The following is a 20,715-nucleotide window of genomic DNA, read 5'->3' as shown; positions in this document are numbered from 1 at the left end:
ATATAGGTCCAATTTCTGAGGATCAATGGAGAGCGGTATTAGAACTGGTTCCCCAATTATCTTTACATGAGGCTCAGAGATTTCCCCAGATCATATTAATACACAGGAAATATAAGACGCCTAGATTCCTATGTAACATAGGATACCGGACTGCTGCTGAATGTCCAGGATGTAACATGGATGCTGCGGGCCTATTACATCCTCTATGGGAATGCCGGGAGATAGGCAAATACTGGAAAGAAGTTCTGTCTATTATAAAGAGGGTATATAAAATAGATATTCAACCAGACCCAAAAAATGCCTATTAGGTATATTAGAGGATGATATGGAATTTGACCCAATTTCAATAGGGATTTCACATATTTTATTTCAAGCTAGGAAACATATTGCATCCAAATGGATTAACCCCTCACCTCCAGAAATTAGTGAACTAAAAAATAGGATAAATAACATTATCAGATTAGAAAAAGGGGTATATAAAAAACAAAACTCAATGAATAAATTTGAGAAAATATGGGGTTTATGGTTGGATACACCTGGAATGCCAGCAAGGGGGATATTGTTGGAGAGACAATTTGACTTATAGGGGAAGGGGGGTATTGGCACATTGTAATGTGTATTGGAATTCCTTAACATGTGGTATGGGTAATATAGCACACCTATATGTGTATAGGATTATAATATTTATTACAATATTATGGTTATATAAAATATTTCAAGAATGTGGAATGTTAATTGTAGGATATAGTAACTGCAAGTTATGAGACGGTAATGGGCAAGCTGAAAGGATATACAGGAGAGATGCATATATGTGATTCCTATGGTATGTTATTTTATTATTGTATGTACTGGTTTCTTGTTTTGTCAAAAAAAATAAGTAAGAAAATCTCAATAAAAATATATTGGATTAAAAAAAAAGATTAGAAAAAAGGCTTCTCCCCCGTGTGGGTTCTCTGGTGCCTAATCAAATTGGATGTCTGGTTAAAACATTTCCCACAATCTGAACATGAAAAAGGCTTCTCCCCTGTGTGGGTTCTCTGGTGCTTAACCAAAGCTGATTTATGGTTAAAACATTTCCCACATTCTGAACATGAAAAGGGCTTCTCCCCTGTGTGGGTTCTCTGGTGGTTAATCAAACCTGATTTCTGGTTAAAACATTTCCCACATTCGGAACAGGAAAAGGGCTTCTCCCCTGTGTGGGTTCTCTGGTGGCTATCAAGATGGCATTTCCGGTTAAAACATTTCCCACATTCTGAACATGAAAAAGGCTTCTTCCCTGTGTGGGTTCTCTGGTGATCAACAAAAACTGATTTCTGGTTAAAATATTTTCCACATTTGGAACAAAAAAATCTGTTGTCCACTGTGTGTATTTTTTGATGTTTAAGAATAGACTTTTCGAGGGTAAAACTATTTCCATTTTCTGAACGTGAAAATGATTTCTTTGCTTTAGGAGCAGTTCGTTTTTTAATGCTTATTTTATTTTGATTTTCCTTAGTAGTCGGTAATGAATCAGAAGATAGGACCTGTTTCATAGGATCAGATGATTGATGTTTGCTGTGAAGGGATGATGGTATATCTGGAGTAATGGCATTCACTTCAATTGTATCCTGTGGGATCTCAAGATCGTCAGATTTAAAAATCTCCTGTCCATCTGATCTTTTGGTACAGTCATCTGCCAAGAAAAAAAACAATTATTAATTTAGAATAAAATATCCTTGAAATTTATATTTTTGAACATTTCTACTTAAAATGTCTAAACAAACACATCCCTGGGCTACATGCTAATCCAGGGAAATGAAGAGATATATGCTCAAGCTTAAAAATCAATTTTATTAGACACAAATCTAAAAAATAGAGGAATATTTACAATTCTGCTCTGGTTTTCTGCCATTTTGTTATATTAGGGTTTCTGCAAAAGGTGTGTCCCATCTCGTCTGGGACGTCTACTTCTCCTCCTGCTTCGACTTGTGTAACGTCTGCTTCTGTCACCAGGCGCCTCCTTATTCATTCTGCAGGCGGCACTGGTGATGGAAGAGACGTCAGAACCAGAAGCTCTGCGAGGCACAGGCTCTGTCCAGCCACTAAGATTAGGGTGCCTGGGACCTGTAGTACCATCCAGTCTGGCAGTATGGGTGTGTGTGCTGTCCAGCTGGAGTAATCTGCTCCCTGCTTCAGCCATTTGGAAAGCACCGCACCCTACTAAAGCTGGAAGCATATTGCCGGAAGCTGCCAGATACAGCCTTGTCCTCCTCTGGTTCAGTCCTCTGTGCTCAGCTCCCGGCTTGTGTATTTGTTTCCTGTTGTGACCCCGGCCCGTTTACTGACTACTTTTGTGTCTTCTGATTTTGTATTTTCTCTGCCCTCCTGGTTCTGACCCGGCTACCTGACTATTCTTCTTCCCATCTCACTCCACAGAACAGCAGGTAACACCGTGGCCCAAGCCTAGGGGTCTCTGTGTAAGTCCAGATCCATGTAGAGGGGTTAAAGGGTGATGAGCAAAGTAATTTTTTAAATCTAGAAACGGGGTAGATAAGGCAAGCCTGTTCGTGGTGGCCATCTTTTGAGCTTCCAGGTGACCATAAACAGTGCCCCCAATACATTGTGTCTGCAAACAGCAAGATCTGCATTAGAATAGCTAAATGGCGCTCCTTCCCTTCTTAACCTGCCATGTGCCCAGACAGTAGTGTACAACCGTATATAGGGTATTGTCAGATTCAAAAGAAGTTGGAAAATAATTTGTAAGGTCCATTTGTTTCCTATTATCCTTTGTGAAGAATTTCAAAGTTATCACCATATAAAGTGATTTGAAAAATGGGCCTGATTAGAAACACAAAACTGGCTGCAGGAAGGGGTTAAATCAGAGGATTACTGAAGTCAAAAACAGTGAGTATAGACAATAACACATCTACTGAAATGATCAAACTCAACAGTCTTCATCAGAGAAAAATGAGTAACTAGTGGTGAAACCTCTCTGGGGTAATTAGAGTATGGGGCTCGGTGGCTCTTGGGAATCTAAACTATCGTAAGGGACAATATTTTCTTTCTGATGAGTTTCAAGAAGAAATATTAGACATTTAAAGAGAACTTTTTATAATACTGCAGAGCTGAGGTGTCTTAAATTTAGATCTCGGGCATTTGGAGGAGGTAATGGAGACCTTTCTGAAAGACTATCAGGGAGTTACAGAGTCACATAAGTGAGGGAGGCCGATCCAACCACAATGAAACTATCATACAGAATGAACTTGTGAAAAAAGAAAGAATATAAAAACATGTAACATCCCCAACAACAACGTATGTATGAGGGGAGAAATCCAACACTAAACCGGAGTTATACTCATTTATGGTGGACCATTGGAGCAACTATGAGTTCTGACCAAAAGAGTAGAGAAAGTATTAGCGCCCCCATTTCAAAAGAGATTGTGCAGTAATCTAATTCCTTAGGATTGAAAACATAATGTAATTTATGACGTTGAGTGACTCCATGAAACCAGGGCTGGAGCCAACACATCTCCTGCAGACGTGAACAAATGTATATTACAGCCATCAGCCACGCACAGCTTAGAGATATATCATGGCACAGGTGTAATGTTTTTTGTATAGTTTAATGCAATCCTTTTTGAAGTTAATTGGTTTTAAAAGATATTGAAAAGTCAGGATAAAGGGAAACTCTTGATATGTTAAAAGAAATTCACACTTGGCCCTCACTGGACATTTAATGTTGTCGATCATAAAAGCGAAGTTTGGTCAGAAAGACTGGACCTGGTCTTGTAGGGACCAAAAGAGCACATTTAGCAGCACAGAAGGCAGAGAAGGTAGATTCATCCAATAAGATATCAGGGATCTAGGAAGCCAACAGCATCATTACCCTCCGCTTTCTCTTACAGACCCATCATAATATTTTTCTTCAAGTGATTTTTTAATTTGTCAACACATTCTACGTACGCTGTCATTTGGCTTTGTAGTTTACAGATCTGAGCAAGTAAAAGCATCTCCTAATCCCAGGGGGTAGGTGGATCTTCCAGGTAGTAAGTTGTGTAGAAAAGGGCTTTCACAATTTCCCAAAGTAAATTGAATATTTTCGGACTGAGGAGAATGTTGTGGTCTAGCGGCAAAATGGTGATCACACGATTGTGACACGGCCGGACTACACCACTGATAAAGCAGCCACAGCCGGTGACTGAGAAGAATCTGTGACTTCTCTGTATTCAGTGGTCAGTACTCACCTGGGTAGTCATATGTAGGAATCTCTTCCTTACACCGCTCATCACCCCTCACATATGTCTCTGTAGTATTAATATGGGTCAGATTTTCACCCTTAAATAAATATTATAAAAGTCAAAGACAGATGGAGAAGTCACATCTATGATCAGCTCTAATCCTGCCATCTCCACCGTTCTCACTACACAAATATAAATCATAATACTGGTGGATAAAACAAGACTGAACAAAAAACCTTTACAGCCGTCTACACATCATAGGGGAAATCTCATGACATGTTATCTGTATCTACCTGAGGAACATTGGGATCTTCTTGTTTATAGTCCTGTAGAAGAAGATGACGGGGACATCTCTCTGGTGTTGTCCTCTTACTGGATAGATCTGGAGGAAACACATACAGGGGCTGAATTCATTCTTTAAATACAGATAATTATAGGCCATGTGTATTTAGTCCTGTCTATTACCTGGTGATGTGAGGGACTGGGGAACCTCCAACAAGATGTTCCTGTACAGATCTTTGTGTCCTTCTAAATACTCCCACTCCTCCATGGAGAAATATACAGCGAAATCCTGACACCTTATAAGAACCTGACAAATACAATGATACAGTCATCCCCCCGATCCCTTCATAGTGTTACTGTATAATGTCCCAGCAATGTCACCTCTCCAGTCAGAAGCTCAATCATCTTGTAGGCGAGTTCTAGGATCTGGTCATTGATGTCCTCATGTATCAGGGGGTGAGGTGGAGGCCCCGTGATTAATATCTGGTTATGGAGAGACACATTAATAAATCTCACTCCAGACATTTCCAGAGTCCTCACCTCTCCAGTTCTGTCCATCTGTTATTCCCATATAAAAGAATAATTAAATGCGATGTCATCAGAATCTCTCACCTCTCCAGTAAGCCGAAAGAGGATCTCTAGGGTGAGGTGTAATATCCTCTCCACCATCTCCATCTTGTCCCTGTCCATATCCATCTTTGATGGGTAAATCAGGAAAATTTTGTTATATAGAAGATCTTCACTGAGAGGATCTGATATTGTAGAGACCTGAATGAGAAGAAAATAAGCCGATGGAACATCATAAAAATCCTGTGTAATAATACAACTATTGGAGATAACGAGGGGAAACATATAAGGAGATTTATTATTTGACAGTATTTAGTTTTTTCTTTACATCTAGTAATAAAACCTTTATATTTTAGGCCACAGACAACAAGCAGTTTCTTCCTCAGAGTCTGCAGCTGAATACATTTCTCATAGACTCACTGTAAGGGAAATATTGAGAAAATATTAACAATGTCTCCCAAACCTCTTTTCCCTCTCACCCCTCCCTTATCCACCATTTGGACCAAACCAACTGTTTCCATGCAATTTAACACACACAGCAGAAGTCACTTGTAGACAAATGCAGCACAAAAGGTGCTACTGACCCACTTAACATACGAATGCATCTCCCCTTAGCACAAACCTGGGATAGACTGACACCTTCCAGCAGGGGCAGAGATTGAAGAAAAACTCATTTAGGCTTCAAAGGGGTTTAACACAAACTCCAGGATGTCCGGAGCTGATACCAAATATGGAATATTGGAAGTTCCATAACTCCGCTAATAATGGGACCCATATTTTTAGTGGCAGGGTCAGCCAAGGAACAATATGCTTATTTTTTCGTACCTGTGAGCCCCTCCAGGTATCTGGGGTGCAAAAGTAACAAAATAACAGACCACAACTATGTCATGCGTGGTCTCTAAAGGAAGGTAAATTCATAACGGAAAAAATGGTATTACTTCCGGGCTTCTGCGATTAACCAACGATAAGTTATCGCAAAAGCCAGATATTCTAATAAAAATATGGAGGCTGGTATCCAGCCCACGTAATGTCATCCCAGGTGCTGTGTGGGCAGGTCTCCCCTTAGGCATAAAAGAATCCAAGGAGGATGGATGAGTATTCATTGCCAGGGGGGTATAAAGACTATAATAAACGGATCTTGTTCGATAACCGTCAAATCAATAAGTGGGGCGCCCCCCTCCAGCTAAACAGAATTGTCTCTGCGATCTGTCTATCACGCAAGTCTTCTTTAATCCCGTTTATATTATGTAACTGTATATTCTGTACTGTATTGTCCCCTTTGTAAAATCCTTGTATATTTTTCATAACATTGCCTTCCTTTTGGATTAAATATAAAATGTAATAGTCCTGTTTCTGTTGCTCTGTAATCGTTCCCTCCCCCGAAGCCATATACGCTACTAGAACGCAGGCGTCCGACCAGGCCTGTATTATATTTCAAATCTGGACGGTGGTGGCAGCGAATAATAATAATTGGGTTATCGTGAAGCTGACAGTGACCGTACGGGGGCATATACACATATCCCTACAGAGTGACGACTATGGTGAGAGATAATGTGATCTCCCCGATGTCGCCTCTTTGTGAGTTCATGGCACCTTCTATAACGCTAATTCTCGTCTCATTTTCCGACAATGGAATTGGAATTAGCAATACTGCAGGAGATATTCATTATGATCCCCATGTTTCTCCCCTTCCCTGCTCATCACCTCTGGAGCTGTGCTAGTCATGGGGCAGCTACCATTGACCATGTCACTATCTGGCGTGACAGTGGTCACTCACACGGGACAACCTGCTTCCTGGTGTCCATGCCTGCTCCCTTTGCACATAGCACTTATGCTGGCTCAATTTAGGGGATCCTCAGCAGCATCACCCCGCAAGATGAGGTGGCTGAACTACCTTTAACACAACATAAATTTTTATTATGCTTGTCATTGACATTATTGACAGTGGCATTACATGCCATATCAGATCTGGGAGGGTGGTCAAACACCCCCAAACCCCGTGACAGTCAGGGTCTTCCCAGGAATGCGTTCCTCTGGTAACATGAACTCAGGGTGGATGAGGGTACATTCTGCGCCAGTGTTCTTAAGGTCAACAGTAACGGGCTGTGAGTTTTCCCGGGCCCTGTCAACCGCCCCACCCACAAAAAGAATGGCTGCAGTAGGTCCTGAGGCCTCAGGTGTGGTGTTCATCTTAAGCAAAAGGTGGCTACTTTGAAGAACCTAGAATATAAGACATATTTTCAGTTGTTTCACACTTTTTTGTTAAGTATATAATTCCACATGTGTTAATTCATAGTTTTGATGCCTTCAGTGTGAATGTACAATTTTCATAGTCATGAAAATACAGAAAAATCTTTAAATGAGAAGGTGTGTCCAAACTTTTGGTCTGTACTGTAGGTGGAGGGGAGATACTCAACAGGATCCGTTGCTATAATAAATATATACTCCCGCAATAAATACTACCAACCTCAGCAGATGCGGCTGAAGGGAAAGACCTGCCCACATACCCCCTGGGATGACATTACGGGGGCTGGTCTCCAGCTTTCATATCTTTATTAGATATCTGGTTTTTGTGATAACTTATTGTGGGTTGATCGTAGAGGCCCGAAAGTGATAAAATTTTCTCCGCTATGATTTTACCTTTCTCCAGAGACCTCACACGGTATAGCTGCGATTTGTTATTTTGGGACTTTTGCGCCACAGCCCCCAGAGGAACCTACAGAGACACGAAAATATCCATATCATTCCCTAGCTGACCCGGTCACTAAAAATATGGGTCCCTTCATTTTCAGAATTATGAAACTTTAGTTATTCCATATTTCGTTTTGACTCCGAAGATCCTGCAGTCTTTGTTAAACCCCTTTTGAGCCTAAACGAGCCATTTCCTCTTTCCTTCCATCTCTGCCCCTATGCTGGAAGGTGTCAACCTATCCCAGGTCTGTGCTAAGAGGAGATGCATTTGTATGTAGAATAGGCTACTGAGCTCCTTGTACTGTTATTTGCATACCGACAGCTGCGTGGAGTGTCAGCTCTCCTCTGGAGACAAATGGTGGATAAGGGAGGGATGAAGAGGGGTTTCAGGGACAGAGAATTTGTTAATACTTTCTCAATATTTCCCTGACAGAAACTATGCACTAAAAGGTCCCTAATTGACTGAACCTTTCTGAAAGTTATTGTAGGAGTAGATCCCACAGAACCCTCAGGTCCGGGTCAGCCACAAGTATATCCCAGTGTTTTCTGAGGATATGAAAGATACAGTCACTCTAATTGTCGTAAGTTTTTCTTACTTGTGTTGTTCTATCTTTTTCTTGGTCTCTTGGATAGGTATGGAGGAGTGTCTGTCTCTCCCATTTTTCTGCAAACGATGATGTGGAATCCAAAATGTACCACGAGTACACTTTTTCCCTTAATCTGATGTTCAGGTCTATTGCCTGTATATTAAAATCTGTGACATTAGAGCAGTACCCTCTCAACAGTAAAAATTGTCCCTTGGGTATTCCTCTTTTTATGAGGTTGGGTTGGTGGATATCCAACTTCAATAGTTTATTAGTACTTGAAGGTTTATGATAGATGAGTGTTCCTAGGGTCCCATTGCAATCTTTCTTGATTAGTACATCCAGGAATGGCAACTGGTAATAATTAAATTCAGATGTAAATCTCAGGTAGTCTCTATTGATGTTGAGTTCCCTGTTGAGTTCCCTGACAAATTCAAAAGATTGTTCACTCGTCCCTGACCAGATAATAAAAATGTCGTAAATATATTTGTACCATACCCCAATATATGGATGCCACCACTTATGATCATCCCTGAACATTGTGGTTTCCTCCCACCAGCTCAGCAATACTTTAGCATGTGATGGTGCACAGGGGCTCCCCATCGCAGTACCCCTGAGCTGGTGGAAGTATTTCCTGTCAAAAAGAAAGAAGTTATGAGTAATAGCGAATTTTAGAAGATCCTCCATGAAGTCATTATGTCTGCTACACTCTATTGACCTCGATTTCAAGAAATGTCTTACTCCTCTGATACCATCCTCATGCGGTATATTACTGTACAAAGCCTCGATATCTAGTAAGGCCTGCTCCCCTACATGCAAGTATACATGCTCAAGGGTCTACATGTAGGGGAGCAGGCAAAGGGAAAACCATTTTCCAGAGGAATTATTCCAACTATAAAACCTCAGGCGGTACTGTGGGAACATTACACATCATAAATACTGCCTAAGGGGCATAATGGGGGCATTACACTGTGTGGGGGCATCATACATACTGCATATGGGGCATAATGGGGGCATTACACTGTGTGGGGGCATCATACATCCTGCATAAGGGGCATAATTGGGACATTACACTGTGTGGGGGCATCATACATACTGCATATGGGGCATAATGGGGACATTACACTGTGTGGGGGCATCATACACACTGCATAAGGGGAATAATGGGGGCATTACACTGTGTGGGGGGCATCATACTGCATAAGGGGCATAATGGGGGTATTAAATTGTGTGGGGGGCATCATACATTCTGCATAAGGGGTATAATGGGAGCATTACACTGTGTGGGGGCATCATACATACTGCATAAGGGGCATAATGGGGGCATTACATTGTGTGGGGGCATCATACATACTACATAAGGGGCATAATGGGGGCATTACACTGTGGGGGGCATCATACATACTGCATAAGGGGCATAATGGGGGCATTACACTGTGTGGGGGCATCATACATACTGTATAAGGGGCATAATGGGGGCATTACACTGTGGGGGGCATCATACATACTACATAAGGGGCATAATGGGGGCATTACACTGTGGGGGGCATCATACATCCTGGATAAGGGGCATAATGGGGGCATTACACTGTGGGGGGCATCATACATACTGCATAAGGGACATAATGGGGGCATTACACTGTGTGGGGGCATCATACATCCAGCATAAGGGGCATAAAGGAGGCATTACACTGTGTGGGGACATCATACATCCTGCATAAGGGGCATAATGGGGGCATTACACTGTGGGGGCATCATACATCCTGCATAAGGGGCATAATGGGGGCATTACACTGTGTGGGGCATCATACATACTGCATAAGGGGCATAATGGGGGCATTACATTGTGTGGGGCATCATACATACTGCATAAGGGGCATAATGGGGGCATTACACTGTGTGGGGGCATCATACATCCTGCATAAGGGGCATTACACTGTGTGGGGGCATCATACATCCTGCATAAGGGGCATAATGGGGGCATTACACTGTGGGGCATCATACATCCTGCATAAGGGGCATAATGGGGGCATTACACTGTGTGGGGGGCATCATACATCGTGCATAAGGGGCATAATGGGGGCATTACACTGTGGGGGGCATCATACATCCTGCATAAGGGGCATAATGGGGGCATTACACTGTGGGGGGCATCATGCATCATACATCCTGCATAAGGGGCATAATGGGGGCATTACACTGTGGGGCCAGTAAAGGGGTCCTGTACTATGAGAACAATACGTTTCCTCCCTTCCTGTCTCCATAGTTGGGTCGTATGCATCTATTACAGGAAACAGAACAAAAACCTTATGATTCTTATAAAGGGGCAACACAAGACCCCAAAAGAGTCTCCGTGCTGAAGGGGTTAATGTCCCCTGCGCCCAGTAATGGGGTCTCCACATACCTCCACCTGCAGAGCCGCCACCACATATATGGCTGCTCTGTGCGCACAGGAGCTGTGATGAGGTCACAGGAGGGGAGGAGTCAGGAGTCACATGATCAGGGGCCTCAGTGGATGCAGGACTCTGCTGTGCTGGTTGTCATGGTGCTGGATGAGCTGAAGTTTATGTGTGGGGTCAGGAGGGGTTTACAGTGTGGATGTAGCAGAGCCGTGTGTGTACGAGGCGTACGGAGCGGAGCCGCGTGTGTACGAGGTGTACGGAGCGGAGCCGCGTGTGTACGAGGTGTACGGAGCGGAGCCGCGTGTGTAAGAGGTGTACGGAGCGGAGCCGCGTGTGTACGAGGTGTACGGAGCAGAGCCGCGCGTGTACGAGGCGTACGGAGCAGAGCCGCGTGTGTACGAGGCGTACGGAGCGGAGCCGCGTGTGTACGAGGTGTACGGAGCGGAGCCGCGTGTGTACGAGGTGTACGGAGCGGAGCCGCGCATGTACGAGGTGTACGGAGCAGAGCCGCGCGTGTACGAGGTGTACGGAGCGGAGCCGCGTGTGTACGAGGCGTACGGAGCAGAGCCGCGTGTGTACGAGGCGTACGGAGCAGAGCCGTCTGTACGAGGCGCACGGAGCGGAGGCGTGTGTACGAGGTGTACGGAGCGGTGCCGCGCGTGTACGAGGTGTAGGGAGCGGAGCCGCGTGTGTACGAGGTGTACGGAGCAGAGCCGCATGTGTACGAGGTGTACGGAGCGGAGCCGCGTGTGTACGAGGTGTACGGAGCAGAGCCGCGTGTGTACGAGGTGTACGGAGCAGAGCCGCGCGTGTACGAGGTGTACGGAGCGGAGCCGCGCGTGTACGAGGCGTGCGGAGCCGCGTGTGTGCCAGGTGTACGGAGCAGAGCCGCGCGTGTACGAGGCGTACGGAGCGGAGCCGCGCATGTACGAGGTGTATGGAGCGGAGCCACGCGTGTACGAGGTGTATGGAGCGGAGCCGCGCATGTACGAGGTGTGTGGAGCGGAACCGCGTGTGTACGAGGTGTGCGGAGCCTTATGTGTACGAGGTGTGCGGAGCCGCGTATGTACAAGGTGTACGGAGCGGAGCCGCATGTGTACGAGGCGTACGGAGCGGAGCCGCGTGTGTACGAGGTGTACGGAGCAGAGCCACGTGTGTACGAGGTGTACGGAGCAGAGCCGCGCGTGTACGAGGTGTACAGAGCAGAGCCGCGCGTGTACGAGGTGTACAGAGCAGAGCCGCACGTGTACGAGCTGTACGGAGCAGAGCCGCACGTGTACGAGGTGTACGGAGCGGAGCCGCGTGTGTACGAGGTGTACGGAGCGGAGCCGCGTGTGTAAGAGGTGTACGGAGCGGAGCCGCGTGTGTACGAGGTGTACGGAGCAGAGCCGCGCGTGTACGAGGCGTACGGAGCAGAGCCGCGTGTGTACGAGGCGTACGGAGCGGAGCCGCGTGTGTACGAGGTGTACGGAGCGGAGCCGCGTGTGTACGAGGTGTACGGAGCGGAGCCGCGCATGTACGAGGTGTACGGAGCAGAGCCGCGCGTGTACGAGGTGTACGGAGCAGAGCCGCGCGTGTACGAGGTGTACGGAGCAGAGCCGCGCGTGTACGAGGTGTACGGAGCGGAGCCGCGTGTGTACGAGGCGTACGGAGCAGAGCCGCGTGTGTACGAGGCGTACGGAGCAGAGCCGTCTGTACGAGGCGCACGGAGCGGAGCCGTGTGTACGAGGTGTACGGAACGGTGCCGCGCGTGTACGAGGTGTACGGAGCGGAGCTGCGTGTGTACGAGGTGTACGGAGCGGAGCCGCATGTGTACGAGGTGTACGGAGCGGAGCCGCGTGTGTACGAGGTGTACGGAGCAGAGCCGCGCGTGTACGAGGCGTACGGAGCGGAGCCGCGTGTGTGCCAGGTGTACGGAGCGGAGCCGCGCGTGTACGAGGCGTACGGAGCGGAGCCGCGCATGTACGAGGTGTATGGAGCGGAGCCACGCGTGTACGAGGTGTATGGAGCGGAGCCACGCGTGTACGAGGTGTATGGAGCGGAGCCGCGCGTGTACGAGGTGTGTGGAGCGGAACCGCGTGTGTACGAGGTGTGCGGAGCCTTATGTGTACGAGGTGTGCGGAGCCGCGTATGTACAAGGTGTACGGAGCGGAGCCGCATGTGTACGAGGCGTACGGAGCGGAGCCGCGTGTGTACGAGGTGTACGGAGCAGAGCCGCGTGTGTACGAGGTGTACGGAGCAGAGCCGCGCGTGTACGAGGTGTACAGAGCAGAGCCGCGCGTGTACGAGGTGTACAGAGCAGAGCCGCACGTGTACGAGCTGTACGGAGCAGAGCCGCACGTGTACGAGCTGTACGGAGCAGAGCCGCGCGTGTACGAGCTGTACGGAGCAGAGCCGCGCGTGTACGAGGTGTGCGGAGCGGAGCCGCGCGTATACGAGGTGTACGGAGCGGAGCCGCGCGTGTACGAGGTGTACGGAGCGGAGCCGCGTGTACGAGGTGTACGGAGCGGAGCCGTGCGTGTACGAGGTGTACGGAGCGGGAGCCACGTGTGTTACGAGGTGTACGGAGCAGAGCCGCGCGTGTACGAGGTGTAAGGAGCGGAGCCGCGCGTGTACGAGGTGTACGGAGCAGAGCCGCGCGTGTACGAGGTGTACGGAGCAGAGCCGCGCGTGTACGAGGTGTACGGAGCAGAGCCACGCGTGTACGAGGTGTACGGAGCAGAGCCACGTGTGTATGAGGTGTATGGAGCGGAACCGCATGTGTACGAGGTGTACAGGGCGGAGCTGCGCGTGTACAAGGTGTACGGAGCAGAGCCGTGTGTGTTTGTCAGTCCTCACTTGTGAGGGCCAATAGCAAAGCCCTCGAGGTGTGAAGAACATACAACCCCCTAAAGTGACCCCATTTCGGACACTGCACCCACAAGGGAAGTCATCTGAGGGTGTAATGGGCGTTCTTACGTTTTTATCCCACAGGTGTCTCACTGATTTCTTTACCTCTCGTTTGTGTGTAAATAATATTACATTTGCTCAGAGCCGCAGTGAGGGGTTCAGCCAGGGGTGGACACACCACCGATGCACCCGGGCCCAGAGGTGAAGGGGGGCCCATGCAGGAAGGGGCGTAGTGCTCAGGCAGTAGACCACGCAGCTGCTATGGGGCCCCTTGACTGAGGGCTGATGCTGCTTATCCCCGTCCACTCCCACCCGTCATGATTTTTGATACCCTGGGCAGAGTGAGGGCATTGAAAAAGGGGGCATGTCATGCAGGAGAGAGGCCGGTGGCCAATGAACGCTTCCCCATCAGACTGATGAGAGCGCTCATTGACTGCTGTGTCTGTCCTCCTGCAGGGACTTGCAATGGGTCTTCTGCCTCCTGCTGTTCCTTTCCCAGAAGCATTTCCTCAAAAAGTAGAGGGAGGGGGAAGAGAGTCCACAGCATCGGACCACACGCTGGGGCAATCAGTCCTGTCTGCTGTGTACCCTCCACAGTGCGTTCTGCAGCCCTCTCCAGAAGACCCCAATAGCATAAAACATTAGTATATGAGTGTATGTATATGTGTGCAGGGCTGCCACCAGGAATTTCAGGTCCCATACTGGCAAAATTTTCTGGCCCCCTGAGACTCCGCCCAGGCTCCACCCCAGCTCCACCTTCACTCCTCGAACCTTCCACAGTCACACCACCCACTGTTGGAAAAACTCCACTTCTGCACCACATCCTCACCAATCACACATTAAGGGTATGTGCCCACGGTCAGGAGCCGCCTGCGGGATAGCCGCATGACTTCTGCCCTCATTTTATGCAAATGAGTGGCACAATTATTTTTTTTTGTACATTGCAGACTTTCCTCATAAAGGTAAAGTCTGTGGAGAAAGTCCACATGTGGACCCACAAGTCAAATTGACATGCTGCTGGTCTGAAAGCAGCCAAAATTAGAAAAATATTGTCTCTGTCCAAATATATATGGACCTCTCTGTACATAGCCAGCAGCTTTTGTTTTGGTCAAAAGATTTTGTAAGCCAACAACATGACAAGGTGGACTCTTCTGGCCGGACCCTGCTCTACTCTAGCCTATTAAACATTTCTTGAAATATCCTGTACTCTTTTTAGGTATATTTTTAGTTATTTTTCTTTAAGGGAATGTGTCACGTTTTTTAAAATGACCAATAATAATACATACAAGGGACAAATACCTTCACACTATGGCCGGACCACATAGTGGCCAAATATTACCACATACAAAGAATACCGCCACACCATGACTAGACCACATATTACCACCCCATAGTGACCGAATAATACTACATACAAGGAGCAAATACCACCAAACCATGGCCGGAGGACATATTACCACAAAATAGTGACCCAATAATACCACATAAAAAGAACAAATATCGCCACACCATGACTGGAGTATATATTACCACCTCATAGTCACCGAATAATACCATGTACAAGGGACAAATATCGCCACAACATTACCAGACCACATATTACCACCACATAGTGACCGAATACTACAATACTGATCATTGATAAAAAAAAACAATACTAATATTACCATAAGTGCCATTATACACAGGAGCTCTTTACATAGTATACAGTGTATAGTGTCAGTGTACAGGTAATACAGGGATCACCAGTGACATTATACACAGGAGCTCTGTACATATAGTGTCAGTGTACAGGTAATATAGTGATCTCCAGTGACATTATACACAGGAGCTCTGTATATAGTGTCAGAGTACAGATAATACAGGGATCACCGGTGACATTATACACAGGAGCTCTGTATATAGTGTCAGTGTAAAGGTAATACAGGGATCACCAGTGACATTATACACAGGAGCTCTGTATATAGTGTCAGTTTACAGGTAATACAGGGATCACCAGTGACATTATACACAGGAGCTCTGTATATACTGTCAGTGTACAGGTAATACAGGGATCACCAGTGACATTATAGCCTCTATATTTTTATTAGATATCTGTTTTTTTTGCGATAACTTATTGTGGGTTGATCGTAGAGGCCCAAAAGTGACTCCATATGTTCTGTTATGATTTTACCTTTCCCCAGAGACCACACACGGTATAGCTGCCGTCTATTTTGTTACTTTTGCAGCACAGCTCCCCAGAGAGGCTTACAGAGACGGGAAAATATCCATATTATTCCTTAGCTGACCCTGCCATCCAAAATATAGGCCCCATTATTATCGGACATATGGAACTTTAGTTATTCCATATTGGCTTTGGGCCGTCTGCAGGCCTTTGTTACATTCTCTTTGAAGCACTGGGAATATAACCTTCTCAGTTAGCTGTAAATCTATCACAAGCCTGTGTTAATTGGGTTTGGTAGCACCTTTTGGGCCAGCATTTGCTTACAAGTACTTCTCATGTGTGTGTTGATTTGCATAGAGGCAACTGGCCAAAGTGTCAGCTCTTCTACCGTGGACAATTACTATAGGGGAGGAGGGAAGAGGAGTCTGGGAGAGAGACTTCTTAATATCTATGACAGGGGAGAAGAAAAGATTTTCAATATTTCCATGACAATCTGTTTTTCATTGATACAGAAAGAAATGCTATACCTATAGCCTCACGATCAAGTTTTCCATCAGACTCTATTTTGACGTATCCCATTGCAATTGCTCTGTTATACATCCAACTCCTGGATAGCATGGATTTGTACGCTCCATCTAATCTGATTCACCATTGCAATGTTCTACAGTAATCTCAGCAGTGTTTTGTACATACTTGTTTTCGTCTGTTTTACAATGATGCATCTATTTGCCTCCCGTTGATATGATTGATAATGCTCGGTATATCTGCGACTCTATGATCCTTTGCCAGGATATTATGCTTTGCACCAGATCAGATGTGGGTGTATTTCCTAACATCGGTGGTTTTCACGCAAATTTCCTGCAATAGACAGTTTATATACAGGGTGGGATACAAATATGCATGAACAAGAGTATGAGCTTTAATTCTGTGTTCCTTGTATATAGTATTACTTGTATGTAGTAATATGTGGTCTGGTCATGGTGTGGTGGTATTTGTTCCTTGTATGTGGTGTTCGGTCACTATGTGGTGGTTATATGTCGTCCGGTCACAGTGTGACGGTTTTTGTCCCTTTGTATGTGATATTAATTGAAAAAATGTATGTGACACATTCCCTTAAAGAAAAATAAAGAAAAATATACCTAAATAGAGTACTGGATATTTTAAGAAATGTTTAATAGGTTAGAGTAGAGTAGGGCCCTGCCAGAAGAGTCTACCTTGTCGTGGCAGCAGCTTACAAAATCTTTGGCCAAAACAAAAGCTGCTGCTATGTACAGTGCCTTGTGAAAGTATTTGCCCCCCTTGAACTTTTCTACCTTTTGCCACATTTCTGGCTTCAAACATAAAAATATAAAATTCTAATTTTTGGGGAAAGAACCAACAAGTGGGACACAATCGTGAAGTCGAACGAAATTTATTGGATATTTTAAACTTTTTAAAAAAATTAAAAACTGAAAAGTGTGGCGTGCAATATTATTCAGCTCCTTTGAGTTAATACTTTGTAGCTCCACCTTTTGCTGCGATTACAGCTGCAAGTCACCTGGGGTATGTCTCTATCAGTTTTGAACATCGAGAGGCTGAAATTCTTGCCCATTCTTCTTTGCAAATCAGCTCGAGCTCATTGAGGTTGGATGGAGGGCGTTTATGAACAGCAGTTTTCATCTCTTTCCACAGATTCTCGATTGGATTCAGGTCTGGACTTTGACTTGGCCATTCTAACACCTGGATACGTTTATTTTTGAACCATTCCATTGTAGATTTTGCTTTATGTTTGGGATCATTGTCTTGTTGGAAGATAAATCTCCTTCCCAGTCTCAGGTCTTTTGCAGACTCCAACAGGTTTTCTTCCAGAATGGTCCTGTATTTGGCTCCGTCCATCTTCCCATCAATTTTAACCATCTTCCCTGTCCGTGCTGAAGAAAAGCAGGCCCAAACCATGATGCTGACAGTGAGGATGGTGTTTTGAAGGTGATGAGCTGTGTTGCTTTTACGCCAAACATATCATTTTGCATTGTGGCCAAAAAAGTTTGATTTTGGTTTCATCTGACCAGAGCACCTTATTCCACATGTTTGGTGTGTCTCCCAGGTGGCTTGTGGCAAACTTCAAACGAGACTTTTTATGGATATCTTTGAGAAATGGCTTTCTTTTTGCCACTCTTCCATAAAGGCCAGATTTGTGCAGTGTACGACTGATTGTTATCCTATGGACAGACTCTCCCACCTCAGCTGTAGATCTCTGCTGTTCATCTAGAGTGATCATGGGCCTTTTGGCTGCATCTCTGATCAGTCTTCTCCTTGTTCGAGATGAAAGTTTAGAGGGACGGCCGGGTCTTGGTAGATTTGCAGTGGTCTGATACTCCTTCCATTTCAATATGATCGCTTGCACAGTGCTCCTTGAGATGTTTAAGGCTATGTGCCCACGTTGCATTTATGAAGCAGAAAATTTCTGCTGCATAAATGCAAGTCCTCTCCCGGAAAAACGCATGCGGAATTCCGCACGCGTTTATCGCGCTTTTTTCGCGCGTTTATCACGCGTTTTCCACATGCGGAATTGCCTTGCGTTTTTTATGCATTGAACAAAGGCAATTCTGCTTGCGGAAACGCAAAATTAAATGACATGCTGCGGATTTTTGAACGCAGCATAAACACTGCGGAAAAATCCGCAGCATGTGCATAGAACTTGCGGAATCCCATTGGGGACCATGGGGTGCGTGTTACCAAGCGTTTTTCAAGCGTTTACGCTGCGGAAATTCCGCATCAAAAACGCTTGAAAAATGCTACGTGGGCACACAGCCTCAAACTTGGGAAATCTTTTTGTATCCAAATCCGGCTTTAAACTTCGCCACAACAGTATCTCGGACCTGCCTGGTGTGTTCCTTGGTCTTCATGATGCTCTCTGCACTTGAAACAGAACCCTGAGACTATCACAGAGCAGGTGCATTTATACGGAGACTTGATTACACAAGGTGGATTCTATTTATCATTACCAGTCATTTAGGACAGCATTGGATCATTCAGAGATCCTCACTGAACTTCTGGAGTGAGTTTGCTGCTCTGAAAGTAAAGGGGCCGAATAATATTGCACACCCCACTTTTTTAATTTTTTAAAAAGTTTAAAATATCCAATAAATTTCGTCCCACTTTTTGTTGATTCTTCTGAAAAAATTAGAATTTTATATCTTTATGTTTGAAGCCAGAAATGTGGCAAAAGGTAGAAAAGTTCAAGGGGGCCAAATACTTTCATAAGGCACAGTATGTGATCTGGTGTTCTATGGGAACTGTCAGGGTATGTGCACATGGTCAGGAGCCGCTGTGGGTTTGACACTGCAGCTTATGCAGCAACAAACCTGCAGCGGCAGGTGTTACAGCATAGTGTATAGGATTTCTAGAAATTCCATGTCCACTATGCAACTCTGTGGACCTATGGATCACCCACGAAAACTGGCATGCGTCGCATCTTTCAGACCCGCATCATGTCAATTTCTCTTGCAGGTCTACATGTGGACTTTCTCCACAGTCTAACTTCTATGAGGAAACTCCACATATACAAAAAAAAAAAAATTGCACCACTCAATTGCATAAAATGAGGGCAGAAGCCGCACGTCTATCCCGCAGCTTTGGGGCCGCAGGCACCTCCTGAGCGTGGGCACATACCCTTAATGTGTGATTGATAAGGATGTGGTGCAGAAGTGGAGTTTTTCCAAGAGTGGGCGGTGTGACTGTGGAAGGTTCGAGGAGTGGAGGTGGAGCCTGGGCGGGTCTCCAGGGTGCCTAAAAGGTTTTTGCCAGTATGGGGCCTGAAATTCCTGGTGCCAGCCCTGCAGACATATACATACACTCATATACTAATCTTATATGATATTGCTGTCTTCTGGAGAGGGCTGCGGAACCCACTGTGGAGGAAGGAACACAGCTCAGACAGGACTGATTTCAGCTTCCTGCCCCTGCGTGCTGTCAGATGCTATGGACTCTCCTCCCCAACCCCCTACTCTTAGAGGAAATTCTACTGGGAAAGGAACAGCAGGAGGCAGAAGACCCACTGTGAGACCCTGCAGGAGGACAGACACAGCAGCCAATGAGCGCTCTTATCAGTCTGATGGGGAAGAGTTCATTGGCCAGCGGCCTCTCTCCTGCATGACATACCCCCTTTTTCAATGGCCTCACTCTGCCCAGGGTATTAAAAATCATTACGGGTGGGAGTGGACGGGGTTAAGCAGCATCAGCCCTCAGTCAAGGGGCTCCATAGCAGATGCGTGGTCTACTGCCTGAGCACTAAGCCCCTTCCTGCATGGGCCCCCCTTCACCTCTGGGCCCGGGTGCATCGGCGGTGTGTCCACCCCTGGCTGAACCCCTCGCTGCGGCTCTGAGCAAATGTAATATTATTTACACACAAACGAGCGGTAAAGAAATCAGTGAGACACCTGTGGGATAAGAACGTAAGAACGCCCATTACACCCTCTTCCCTGGTGGGTGCAGTATCCGAAATGGGGTCATTTTAGGAGGTCGTATGTTCATCACACTTCGAGGGCTTTGCTATTGGCCGTTCCGTACACCTCGCACAACCTCGCACACACATGGCTCCGCTCCATACACACAGCTCCGATCTCTACACCTCGTAAACACGCGGCTCCTCTTCCTACAGCTTGTACACGTGCGGCTCTGCTCCACATGTCTCTGCTCTGTACACCTCATACACACGGCTCATCTCCGTACACCTCGTACACACAGATCCGCGCGGCTTCGCTCCGTACACATCGTACACGCGTGGCTCCGCTCCCTACACCTCGTACACGCGCGGCTCCGCTCCGTACACCTCGTACACGCGCGGCTAAAGCTCCGTACACGCGCGGCTAAAGCTCCGTACACCTCGTACACGCGCGGCTCTGCTCCGTACGCCTCGTACACACGCGGCTCTGCTCCGT

At 46.3% G+C, this 20,715-nt stretch overlaps 1 protein-coding gene across 2 annotated transcripts; it reads right to left on the bottom strand.

Annotated features, from left to right (window-relative positions):
* Nucleotides 1–670: 670 nt before the first annotated feature.
* LOC141178657 (uncharacterized) lies at nucleotides 671–10,832 on the bottom strand. Of its 2 annotated transcripts, XM_073660547.1 has the most exons (7): nucleotides 10,746–10,832; nucleotides 5,112–5,267; nucleotides 4,881–4,982; nucleotides 4,683–4,806; nucleotides 4,511–4,599; nucleotides 4,224–4,314; nucleotides 671–1,672 (listed from the first exon to the last, which is right to left on the bottom strand). In XM_073660547.1, exons 2-7 carry the CDS (start codon nucleotides 5,193–5,195, stop codon nucleotides 921–923), a joined length of 1,242 nt encoding a protein of 413 aa, XP_073516648.1. In that variant the 5' UTR covers nucleotides 5,196–5,267; nucleotides 10,746–10,832; the 3' UTR covers nucleotides 671–920. The 2 variants fall into 2 exon arrangements, with proteins under 2 accessions (XP_073516648.1, XP_073516649.1); XM_073660548.1 differs by lacking the exons at nucleotides 5,112–5,267; nucleotides 10,746–10,832 and having other exon boundaries at nucleotides 4,683–4,795; nucleotides 4,881–4,973.
* Nucleotides 10,833–20,715: the final 9,883 nt, after the last annotated feature.

The sequence above is a fragment of the Phyllobates terribilis genome, unplaced genomic scaffold (genome assembly GCF_046119375.1).
Source record: "Phyllobates terribilis strain yellow unplaced genomic scaffold, ASM4611937v1 Scaffold_29__1_contigs__length_15306474, whole genome shotgun sequence".
Classification (NCBI taxonomy): Eukaryota; Metazoa; Chordata; class Amphibia; order Anura; family Dendrobatidae; genus Phyllobates; species Phyllobates terribilis.
The sequence above is the reverse complement of the archived record's forward strand: the minus strand, read 5'-3'. Positions and strand labels throughout refer to the sequence as shown.